This window comes from Notolepis coatsorum (assembly GCF_963971535.1).
Source record: "Notolepis coatsorum genome assembly, chromosome: 4".
NCBI classification, from domain to species: Eukaryota; Metazoa; Chordata; class Actinopteri; order Aulopiformes; family Paralepididae; genus Notolepis; species Notolepis coatsorum.
This window is the reverse complement of record NC_140168.1, coordinates 79,812,914-79,826,040: the sequence shown is the minus strand read 5'-3', so window position 1 is coordinate 79,826,040 and position 13,127 is coordinate 79,812,914. Positions and strand designations below refer to the sequence as shown.

General features: G+C 46.5%; 1 protein-coding gene across 1 annotated transcript; it reads left to right on the top strand.

The window, feature by feature from the left end:
- Positions 1-11,932: 11,932 nt before the first annotated feature.
- LOC311227027 (cortexin-3-like) lies at positions 11,933-12,178 on the top strand (the record flags this gene model as incomplete). Its single annotated transcript, XM_084312534.1, has 1 exon — positions 11,933-12,178. The coding sequence occupies one exon, from the start codon at positions 11,933-11,935 to the stop codon at positions 12,176-12,178; it is 246 nt and encodes an 81-aa protein (XP_084168660.1).
- Positions 12,179-13,127: the final 949 nt, after the last annotated feature.

Sequence of the window (13,127 nt, the reverse complement as noted above, 5' to 3'; positions counted from 1 at the left end):
GTGTGTGTGTGTGTGTGTGTGTGTGTGTGTGTGTGTGTGTGTGTGTGTGTGTGTGTGTGTGTGTGTGTGTGTGTGTGTGTGTGTGTGTGTGTGCGTGCGTGCGTGCATGCGTGCGTGCGTGCGTGCGTGCGTGCGCGTGTGTGTGTGTGTGTGTGACTTTGTGTGCGTGCATGTGTGTGTGTGTGTGTGACATCCATCTGTGCGCCTGCGTTTTAGATTTTTCAATCAAAGAGACAGAGACACTGAGTCACGATCATCAGACAGACTCACACGTTGGGCGGCACGATGGCACAGTGGTTAACACTGCTACCTCACAACAAGAATGTCTTGGGTTCAGTGGATAAAACTGTTACCTCACAGCAAGAAGGTCCTGGTTCAGTGGTTAAAACTGTTATGTTACCTCACAGCAAGAAGGTCCTGGTTCAGTGGTTAAAACTGTTACCTCACAGCCAGAAGGTCCTGGGTTCAGTAGTTTGCACTGCTGCCTCACAGCAAGAAGGTCTTGGGTTCAGTGGTTAAAACTGCTGCCTCACAGCAAGAAGGTTATGGGTACACACTCCGGTGGGAGGCCTTTCTGTGTGGAGTTTGCATGTTCTCCCTGTGTTTGCATGGGTTTCCTTCGAGTACTTAGAGTAAAAGATATGCATGTTAGGCAGGGACTAAGTCATTAGCTAACTAGTGTTGATTGATGTGCATTGTTCCTATAGGTAAGAAATTCATAAATAAACTCATGCCAGAGACACACTGGACATCGAAGCGTTGTGAAGTGCTGTTCTCGTGCCAACAGGAGCCTGGCTGTTCACACCAGAAGAGCAGGAGCCTGGCTGTTCACATCAGAAGAGCAGGAGCCTGGCTGTTCACACCAGAAGAGCAGGAGCCTGGCTGTTCACACCAGAAGAGCAGGAGCCTGGCTGTTCACACCAGAAGAGCAGGAGCCTGGCTGTTCACACCAGAAGAGCAGGAGCCTGGCTGTTCACACCAGAAGAGCAGGAGCCTGGCTGTTCACACCAGAAGCTATTTCTCCGCTCTTTAGACGCCAAAACTATCGCTGAAGATGGCGTCTGAACGGTACAACCGGTTACTGTAACACGGGCGCAGAAGGTTTACCGGCTGCTTTTTCCGGTGCTTCGGGCTGCTTCAGCGTCCAGTGTGTGAGAGAGAGAGAGAGAGAGAGAGAGAGAGAGAGAGAGAGAGAGAGAGAGAGAGAGAGAGAGAGAGAGAGAGAGAGAGAGAGAGAGAGAGAGAGAGAGAGAGGATACAGAGAGAGAGAAAGACAGAGGCAGAGGATACAGAGAGACAGAGAGAGGATGGGAGAGAAAGAGAGGAACAGGGGATACAGAGAGGGAGATAAAGACAGAGATGGCGAGAGAGGGACTGAAAGGGAGAGAAAAAGGAGAGACAGAGGATACAGAGAGACAGTGAGAGGGAGAGAGAGGAAGAGAGGAACAGGGGAGAAAGAGGGAGAGAAAGACAGAGAGGGAGATAGAGGGACTGAGAGGGAGAGAAAGAGACAGGATACAGAGGGAGAGAGAGGAAGTGGGAGAAAGAGAGGGAGAGAAAGACAGAGAGGGAGAGAGAGGGACTGAGAGGGGGAGAAAGACAGATGATACAGAGAGACAGAGAGAGGATGGGAGAGAAAGAAAGGAACAGGGGATACAGAGAGGGAGATAAAGACAGAGATGGCGAGAGAGGGACTGAAAGGGAGAGAAAAAGGAGAGACAGAGGATACAGAGAGACAGTGAGAGGGAGAGAGAGGAAGAGAGGAACAGGGGAGAAAGAGGGAGAGAAAGACAGAGAGGGAGATAGAGGGCCTGAGAGGGAGAGAAAGAGAGACAGGATACAGAGGGAGAGAGAGGAAGTGGGAGAAAGAGAGGGAGAGAAAGACAGGGAGGGAGAGAGAGGGACTGAGAGGGGGAGAAAGACGATACAGAGAGACAGAGAGAGGATGGGAGAGAAAGAGAGGAACAGGGGATACAGAGAGGGAGATAAAGACAGAGATGGAGACAGAGGGACTGAGAGGGAGAGAAAAAGGAGAGACAGAGGATACAGAGAGACAGCGAGAGGGAGAGAGAGAAAGAGAGGAACAGGGGAGAAAGAGGGAGAGAAAGACAGATAGGGAGATAGAGGGACTGAGAGGGAGAGAAAGAGAGACAGGATACAGAGGGAGAGAGAGGAATGGGGAGAAAGAGAGGGAGAGAAAGACAGAGAGGGACTGAGAGGGAGAGAAAGACAGAGAGGGAGAGCGGGTCGTCCAATGATCGAAGGGTTGGTGGTTTGAATCCCGCTCAAGCCCATTGTCCATCCCACTGCCGTTGTGTCCTTGGGCAAGACACTTAACCTACTTGCCTTGTATGAATGTGTATGCATGTGAATGAATGTTGGTGGTGGTCGGAGGGGCCGTAGGCGATGATTATTCGCCACGCTTCTGTGAGTCTGCATCAGGGCAGCTCTGGCTGCAATTGCAGCTTACCACCACCGGTATGACTGTATGAACGAATAATGGACTCTGTAAGCGCTCTGGGGTCACTGGGGTGTCATGAAGAGCGCTATATAAAATCCAATCCATTATTATTAGAGAGAGGGACTGAGAGGGAGAGAAAGACAGATGATACAGAGAGACAGAGAGAGGATGGGAGAGAAAGAGAGGAACGGGATACAGAGAGGGAGAGAAAGACATAGATGGAGAGAGAGGGACTGAGAGGGAGAGAAAAAAGAGAGACAGATGATACAGAGAGACAGTGAGAGGGAGAGAGAGGAAGGGAGAGAAAGAGAGGAACAGGGGATACAGAGAGGGAGAGAGGGACGAGGGAGATAAAGAGAGAGACAGAGAGAGGAAGGGAGAGAAAGAGAGGAATAAAGAAATACAGAGAGGCAGAGAGGAACAGGGGATACAGAGAGGGAGAGAGAGAGAGACAGATAGGGAGAGAAAGAAGGAAAGAGAGAGGGGGAGAGAGAGGGATTGAAATAGTTAATTAATTCAACCTTTATTTAGAGCCTCTGAGATTATTGGAGGTGGAGCCTCACTTTAAATAACGCTGAGATTACAAGAGGCAGAGAAAAATACCTCCATGCCGGTTGGAAGGAAGAGCAGGAGGAGGAGCAGGAGGAGGAGCAGGAGGAACAGTAATAATAATAATGCAGGACCTGTCGCAGAGGTCTTTAATTGGCATGCAACGACACTCAATGTTAGCGGCACACAGCGGTTAGTTAGCACACACACACCGGAACACGCACGCATGCATTGTCTGTAGGATCGCCGATGCGATACTCCTCTGCGCTTAACCCATCCCGTCGTCCTTTCCCCCAAGAGCAGCCGGGACCATCCAAGTGCTCCTCATGCCCGTCTTCGTCACGGACGCGACAGCGTTAGCGATCTGTTGTTTTTCCATTGGGTTTCTCTTATCGGGGGGGAACCCTTGCGAGCACAGGGAGAACATGCAAACTCCACACAGAAAGACCTGGGAGATACCCCACCTGGGTAACTGGCATCATGGAAACCTGGTCCCCAAGCGGGAATCGAACCTTGGACCTTCTTGCTGTGAGGGGAACAGGGGAGCAGGAAAGGAGGAGGAGCAGGAGCACAATTGTCCAATGATCCGTAAAATGTGTGCATGCTACAAAGCAGGGCTGTCCTCTCTCAGTCAGTCAGTTTGGTGTTAATAATCAACTTTTTGTAAATGTTTTTGTATATGTTTTGTATAAGTTATTTAGAATGATAAGCACATACCTGTATCCGGTAAGCACTAGGTTTAAAGTAGTCCTTCTGCATAATTGAAACACAATAGTAGCCTACATTTGTCGATACACACAGACATACACACACACACACACACACAGACAGACAGACAGACATACACACCGTCCTCATATCCCTCCTAATTTCACACACACACACACACACGCACACGCACACACACTCACACACAGTCCTCATATCCCTTGGTTACACACACACACAGTCCTCATATCCATCCTAGTTACACAAACACATACACACAGTCCTCATATCCCTCATAGTTACACACACACACACACATTCCTCGTATCCCTCCTAGTTACACACACACACACACACACACACACACACACACACACACACACACACACACACACACACACACACACACACACACACACACACACACACACACACACACACACACACACACACACACACACACACACACACACACACACTAATAATAATGGATTGGATTTATATAGCGCTCTTCTCTGACTGACTGTTGCTCTGACTCAGAGCGCTTCACAGAGTCCATTATTCGTTCATACAGTCATACCGGTGGTGGTAAGCTACAATTGCAGCCAGAGCTGCCCTGATGCAGACTCACGGAAGCGTGGCGAATAATCATCGCCTACGGCCCCTCCGACCACCACCAACATTCATTCACATGCATACACATTCATACGAGGCAAGTAGGTTAAGTGTCTTGCCCAAGGACACAACGGCAATGGGATGGACATGGGCTTGAGCGGGATTCGAACCACCAACCCTTCGATCATTGGACGCCCCACTCTACCCCTGAGCCACATATATGTACATATATACAATGTTCAATGCAGAATAGAAGTAACTGAGTTACCATACAATATACTATGCAATATACTAATATACAATATACTATATAGTGCAAAGCAGAATGGGATGAGGTACAATTTAGGTACAATTTACAGTAGGTGTACTGAGGTATGGGTTGTAGTGCAAATTCTTTGCCAATAAATATAAAGTGTGTCTAGGTGTTCTAAAGTGTGGAGAGTGGGTGCTGCAGTGTGTTGTTTGTTTAAAGTGAGTGTGTGCGTGTGGATGTGTGTGCTGTGAGTGCATTTGATGGTTGTTGCATAGTGTTATTGTTTGTTGAGCAACCTGATGGCCTGGGGATAGAAGCTTCTTCTGAGTCTTTCTGTGCTTGCCATGAGACTCCGGTATCGCTTGCCTGACCGCAGCAGTTCAAAGAGGCAGTTGTTTGGGTGGCTGGAGTCCTTGATAATTCTCTTAGCCTTACCCCAGTCCTCATATCCATTTTAGAATGTTGTAAGTGTAAAAACATAAGCACCAACCAAAGAAACAACCACACACACACACACAGTCCTCATATCCATCCTAGTTACACACACACATGCGCAGTTGCGCACTCACACACAGTCCTCATATCCATCCTAGTTACACAGACATGCGCACACACACACAGTCCTCATATCCATCCTAGTTACACACACACATGCGCACTCACACACACAGTCCTCATATCCATCCTAGTTACACACACACATGCGCACACACACACAGTCCTCATATCCATCCTACAGTAGTTACACACACATGTGCACACACACACATAGTCCTCATATCCCTCCTAGTTCCTGGTTATTTCTGTGAGACTATACAGCTCAGTTTTGATTTTTGAATATGAACAAGTCTCTACTTAAGCTGCATATCAGAGAGACAAGACTAATGACAGAGACTAATCCTGGAGCCACTCTGTAGACAGTGAATTATGGAACAACTCCCAGGACACTATGACCTTTTACTGGGTACTGTACATGTTCTGATCAGTGAATTATGGAACAACTCCCAGGACACTATGACCTTTTACTGGGTACTGTACATGTTCTGATCAGTGAATTATGGAACAACTCCCAGGACACTGACCTTTTACTAGGTACATGTTCTGATCCAGAGCTGTAAGCTGTATGAATGCACAGAGTCAGCCACTGAGGAAGCAGTCAATTTTGGACTATGTGGATGTGATTTATAGTCTTCAACTCTTAAACCTCACATGTATTACTAGATATGATACCCACCACTGTGTCCTTTATGAAAAGGTTGAATGGCCTTCTTTGGTTGAAAGGCGTGACTATCATTGGTATTTGTTTATTTTTAAAGCCTGGATTGGTAAGCTCCACCCCTTACATCACAACACTGTTGGAATGGAATCTTGGAACCTATTCTACTCGTTCAAATGACACGTTCTTAGGGTTCCTAGGGTTTGCTCTGAACTAGGAAAAACAGCCTTTTCCTGAGATGCTTCCAACACCTGGAACGCCCTCCAACTGACTCTGAAGCTGAAGGTTCTTCCTTCTCTTGCTGCATTTAAAAGTATTTGTTATGTTGTACGTACGTAGTATTTTGTATGTAGGTAGAGGTGTAGTAATAAGACTCAGGAAGCAGGTTACTCGTTAGCCTTTTAGTTAAGCAGGTTAGGTACAAGCATGGTACAGCAGGGTATCATCATCTAGCATCGTGTACTCTTCTTCTGCACGTATCATCATACAGCATCGTGTACTCTTCTTCTGCACTTCAGCTGTAGGCATAACATGGCATTCTATTAACTACGCCCCATGTGGAGACTCTTGGGAGTACAGCTTCAACATGTCATGTTAGAGGACACAACATCTCCCTTCTCTGTGAAAGAATGTTACTTGCTACTCAGCATTATGCAAATTTAGAACTTTTGCTTTTTCACTTTCTTAAGTAAACTGAACCAAAGTCAGTATCATAAAACGGGTAACTCAAGGTAATCATTAAACAAAGGGAGCACAGGTTATTCAATCATTATCAAGATATAATTATATATGCTCAACCAATATTACTCTTAGTTCTCACTCAGTGTGCAACAAAGTCCTGATGCCAACTAGGCTTATTTCTTGCCCGCGACTGTGCTGGAGTGTGACCGCTGAGCGCTGTCAGGGCAGGGCGGATCCCTAAGTCCTGCTCATCTGGAGTGTTCGAAGTGTGAGCCAGACGGGATGCGTTCCATTTCTTTCCATCACTGAGCAGAAAGGTGCTTTTGCCAATCTTCTTTTTCACTGTCATTGGTGCACTGTATCTCGGGTGTGCTTTGGGGACGTGATGTGGTGTTCTAATCCTGACTCTCTCCCCCTCCCAAAAAACAGGTGCACGAGCGCCACGCTTAGCATCTGTGTAGCGCTTCATTTTGGCTTGCTTGTTTTGGACCGTTTCTCTCACAGTCTCCTATGAACTCACAGTAGGCTGCAAGGGCAGTCGCAACCAAGGACGGGACAGTATCTGACTGTCTGAAGATAAGATGGATGGCCTCCCTCCCCCCCCCCCCCCTCCCCATCCTCACGCAAACCTCCCCCCCACGAGCACGACTGGCGACGTGCACGGAAGGATGGGTGGATCCCTCGACTGCCTCACACGCCCAAAACCCTAAGCCACTACCCTCTCCTTAACTCCCACCCCCCACTCTCCGCCCTCCCTCCCATCCCCCAAATCCCCTCCCCCGAGGGTGCTTCCTGAAGCTCACTGACTTTCGACATAAATGAACATTGTATCAACAAATGTGCTTTGTTTTGTATTAATTTAGGGTTGTGCCATTATTATTATGCAAAGATAATAATTGTGATTAATTCTGTAATGAGTTGTGTGTTTCTAGCATCCTTGACACCCAAGGACAACGATGGAAATAAGTCAAGAGGCTTTTACGTTACTATCCTTGACAGCAATGTATGCTGGATTAATGATCTGTATATGTTGTGGAGTCTAAATAAAAACCTGAAACCTGAAACCCAGTTTGGTGCGCATTTTACGACCGTAAAGCAGTTCATGTGGTGAAACGCCAGTGGTGGCGTGGGGAGTGGCTCTGTATACTTGCAGACAACCCAACACAGCCTCTTTCCACGGTTGAGACTGCTGGATCGCTGTCTGAATGCAACTCCTCAGAACACGATGGAAGCGTTCGACAGCACCATTAGCCGCCGGATAGTAAACTGAAATCCGATTGTGAGCAATGTCTCTTTCCTTGAGGTACTCGGCGAAGGCTGCTGATGTGAATTGAGGTCCATTGTCTGTGACGACGCTCTCTGGGTTACCATGGCGACCGAACACAGAGCTTAGGAACTTGGTTACATCCGTAGTTGTAGCGTTGTGAGAAAAGGCTACCTCTGGCCACTTAGAATAGTAGTCCGTCAGTGTGATAGCGTAACGGCAGGCTGGCACAGCTGACTCGAAGGGCCCGACTATGTCGAGGCCTAGCTTCTTCCATGGGCCGTCTGGCAGTGGAACTGGCTGTAGAGGTGCAAAATAAATCTTGGCCGTCTTGTCATTAGACTGACAAGAGACACATTTGGATATGTCGGCCTGAACCTGAGAGTCCATCTTCGGCCACCAATAGAGATCCCGCAGACGCTGCTTAGTGCGTACGACCCCCTGGTGGCTCTCGTGTGCCAGTGTGAGCAATGTATGGCGTAAGGACACTGGTGCGATGAGGCGGTTGCCTCTGAGGACGTAATTGTCCTTGACTGACAGTTCCTCTCGGATCTTGAAGTATGCGATCAGATCTTGGCTCACTGATTTCGCTGAGTGAGGCCAACCCCTGTTAATCTGACCACGCAGTGCAGTCACTTCAGGGCAGGTAGAGCAAGCAGCCCCAAACTCAGTCACCGACAGGGCACTGAGTGTAGCAGATATGTGTGCTACTATCTCGGGCTCCACATCCATAGCAGAGTCAGTAGAAGCAGTAATAGTAGCAGCAGTAGTAGTAGCAGCAGCAGTAGTAGCAGTAGTAGTAGTAGTATCAGTAGTAGCAGTAGTATCCGCAGTAGCAGTAGTAGCAGTAGTAGTAGTAGTATCAGTAGAGACGGCGTCCCTGACCGTGAAAGGCAAGCGGCGTAACTTCTGGTGGACTGGCTTAACAGTAGGGTAAATTTTTACACAATGCACAAAGCCTTTTGCACAGCCAAATGCCGTAGGAGCTGTGACAGTAGTAGCCATCACAGGGGCAGGTGTAGACGGCGTAGGAGCGGAGGAGGGGAGGACAGTAGTTCCACTAATGCAGAGGTGGAGTGCAGTCAACAGGTCCATTCCCAGCAGGGGAGTTCCTTTATCCACAACGTAAAATGTAGCAGGGACCGTGACATTGTCTCTCCTCACCTGAGCCTGGCACCCCATGACAGGTATGCTAGCCTTGGTGTACGACACCAGCCGAACAGTAGGTGCAGATAGGGTAGTTTCACTGAAGTATTTCTCATAAGTAGACAGTGGCATTATGGATACTGTTGAACCTGTGTCCACAACCAGTCTCACTTCTTGAGCCTGGGTAGTAGGTGTGTGTACATGCACATTGCATACAATCCTTTTTGTAATGTCAGAAGCTTCCAAGCATAGCACTGTAGTTTCAGGAATTTCCACTGTACTCACCGACTGTGTTTTAGCACGGCAGACACGAGCTAAATGTCCTGTTTTCTGGCATAATTTGCAAGTCATTTTTACTGCTGGACATTGTGAAGAGTTCGCCAGGTGGTTCCCCGAGCCACATCGGTAGCAAGAGTGAGTGGAAGCAGAATCAGTAGCAGCAGCAGGTTCAGCTGGACGGTAGTGCTGCCAGTCCCGTTTCTTGAAAGTATTCTGAGACCGCGGCATCACGGCCTGTACTGGAGCAGCACGCTCGGTACTGATAGCTTTAGCATGCAGTGTAGCTGCTTCAAACTGCGTAGCTAGATTGATAGCCTTGTCCAGCGTCAAACCTGGTTCAAGCAGTAGACGTTCCCTTATCTGTGGGCTAGCTACATGTTCAATCAACTGATCCCGGAGATTTTCCTCAGTTTTATTATCAAAGTCACATCTAATTTCATGCGGTGCTTGTGCACGCTTTCTGAACGTGTGTCGCTCGACTACTACGTTGATTCTTGGAGTAAAATGTGCATTCAACGCTGCCACAGCGTCAGCCACGGAATTACCTGTATCTGGCAATGTGTAGAAAATACGCTGACCCTCGGTACCCAGGCAATGTAGAAGGGTAGCTCTCTTCCGAGCCTCGATCCAACCGTTTCCAGTCGCATTTATTACCAGCATGTAATTCTTGAACATCTGGTGCCAAGTCTTGAACGGCATAGTAGGTTCTCCAGGGCAGGTTAAAAACGACGTCGGAGAAGCTACATGTAAATTAGCCATTCCTCCTGCAGTAAAAACGTCTGTTAAAAAATTCCCCGGTTCAACTCCCTCGTCGCCAATTGTTATATTGTACGTACGTAGTATTTTGTATGTAGGTAGAGGTGTAGTAATAAGACTCAGGAAGCAGGTTACTCGTTAGCCTTTTAGTTAAGCAGGTTAGGTACAAGCATGGTACAGCAGGGTATCATCATCTATCATCGTGTACTCTTCTTCTGCACGTATCATCATACAGCATCGTGTACTCTTCTTCTGCACTTCAGCTGTAGGCATAACATGGCATTCTATTAACTACGCCCCATGTGGAGACTCTTGGGAGTACAGCTTCAACATGTCATGTTAGAGGACACAACAGTATTAACTCTGACCACAGTGTGTCGACTTGTAACTGTCTTAGCTGATCTTTATTGTTTATTCTTATTTGTTATGCCTATATGTATGAATTTGCTGATGAACTGTGTCTTTGTTTTGTAAGCTCATCGTCGCTGTAAATGAGGGTAACCTCAGTGTCTCACAAGCTGAAATAAAGATATGAAATTAAATGATAGTGCCAATTGACCAACTCCAAAATGTGTTACCCGACAACATCACAAATTCAAGTATCGGTGCTCCAGCCTATTTTCTGTCCCAAAAACCATTGTAGTTGTAATAATAATAATAATACATTTCATTATAGCACACTTTAAACTCAATTAGATCGCAAGGTGCTTCACAGCAAAAAGGAAAAAAGAAAAGGTTTAAAACATAAAAACATAAAAATGAATAAAATAAAAAACATAAAAACATAGGAGCAGTAAATAAACAGGCCCTAGTGGAAGGCAGAGTAAAGGCTGGCCTTGAAGGCAGCAAGGGAGTAAATGACACAAATGCTGTTTTAGGTTCGGATCTTTTGCTTTAAACTGCATAAAAATGTCCAAGATTTTATGTTTTTACATATGGAATGTGCTGAGAGTAGTGAGTTAAAACCGTGTTGACTCAGCAGGTACTGTATGTGACTGCCTGCCAGCGCCACACTACAGAACCTCTTTGAGAAGGAAGGCCAGAGTTCTTCATCTGCTGTGCTTTTAAACAGCAATGAAATTAACCATTTCACTACCACACTACCAACGGGTTAACCCTTTCACTGCGACAATAGAGAATGTTAACCCTTTCACTGCCACACGACAAAGGGTTAACCCTTTCACAACCACACTACTACAGAAGGTTAACCTTTCACTACCACACTACAGACGATTAACCGCATACAGATTATGTTTCATAAAAACTTGCTTGAAAATGTACTTCAAACCAAACGAGGAGAATTAACAGAGACAAAATACGCAAGCTCACTTGATTATTTAAAGGTGCTATAGAATCTAAAACAAAATAACATACCTATTTATAATATTATTCATCAATAATTTAAATTAAATTCATCATGATTTGTTTTTAGTATAAGGTCTGTTACATTTTCTAATTCTTCGACGAGTTAGGGTGCCTTGGAGAAGGAGGAAAGATTCAGGGGTGCCTTGGTTCAAAAAGGTTTGGGAACCTCTGCTTATCATTCAGCCACTAGATGTCGCACTAGAGCACCAGCATGTCATTTATCCAATCAGGTGCGTTACAAGTGGGGAAAATGGGAAGTAGGGAGGGGATACATGCAACACGCAACATGTAAACAACAACAATAATTTTGGACCCACCAACATATTTAAAATGATAAATTCATTGCTCAATACTTTTTTGGGGGGGAAAGCAATACTTTTATTCTGCACATTTCCACAAGCTCTGTGGATGTATAATACTTTTTTTTAATGATTACTCTACGTACAAATGTTATATAGCACCTTTAATTTGTCCTTCCTGTTTTGATCTCTGTTTTTACTTCAGGTCGCTCGTGATTGACACCGATCCTCTCCTATCACACGGAGACAATGCCTTCCTAACACCGCCCCCAACCCGGAGGGTACCTAATCGCCGAATGCGAGTCGTGCAAATCGACCGATCGCACTCTCGCCCAACAAGATGGCCGACGACCTCTTCAGCAGCACGTTCTCCGCCTCCTCGTCCTCCTCCTCGTCCTCTTCGTCCACTCCGTTCCTCACGGTGGAGCAGAGGATCGCCTTCATCTTCGTCCTCGTCCTCTTCGTCTTCCTGGGCCTGTTGATCGTGCGGTGCTTCCGGATCCTCCTGGACCCGTACAGCAGCATGCCGTCCTCCACCTGGACCGACTACATGGAGAAGGACACGTTCGACTACCGCATTGCCTGACAGTCAGCGTGAGAGGTGGCAACCCTGACACACTAGACTAGAGACACTGCCTGGCAGGCAGATAACAACTGAAATATTATATCGTCGACCAAAATATATAGTCCCGAAAATGGATGCATGTCATTTAAATGCTAAAAACATCCACAAATAGATTATATACCTGGATAAAAATGAATTCCTATCATTTTCAATAAAAAATGTCATATGGTACATTTGTGCAAATTTAGGAGGGCTAGTATTGTTTCCGTCCTGCAGCTAAATTTACTCTTCGGGTAAAACGATTAGGGGAAAGAAATTAAACAACTTAAGCGAATAAACTACTTCAAGCTCTATTTGGGCTGGTTTCAGACACTTTGACTAGGCCTGGTCCAAAACTAATCTCTATCCAAAATAGTGATGTCAGTGAAATACTAGACTTAGCAAATGTTTCTAAAGCCTGTCTGTAGGGTTTTGCCCAGATCCAGCAGGTGGCCCGTACACTGTAAGCCACTGTAGATACCCCCCAACCTACATCTACTCTGCACCAGTGCTGCACAATGTTCCAAACAATTCCTCTAGGGGGCAGACCATCGGAGAAGTAGCAGTGGAGCATCGCCTGGGGGGGGGGGGTTTGATGAGGGGGGGGGGTCGTCACTTTATGACCAAGCAGCAAACTTTAGTTGTAACCTGTCCTAATGTCCCCATAGAAAGTTGTTTGTAAACTTATCCCGTATCTTAACCCTAACCTTAATCTATCCCGTATCTTAACCCTAACCTTAATCTATCCCTTATCTTAACCCTTAACACATTTAAAAATGTCCTTCCGGGCAATGGGATCTAGACGCTAACATTTAAAAAAGGGAGGGATATTCTACAGTGTCTGTACAAGGGTTACCATGTTGCTATACTGCCTGCCAGTCAACTAGTCAGGGTTGCTGTCTCTCACGGATGACATATTTATATATTTATT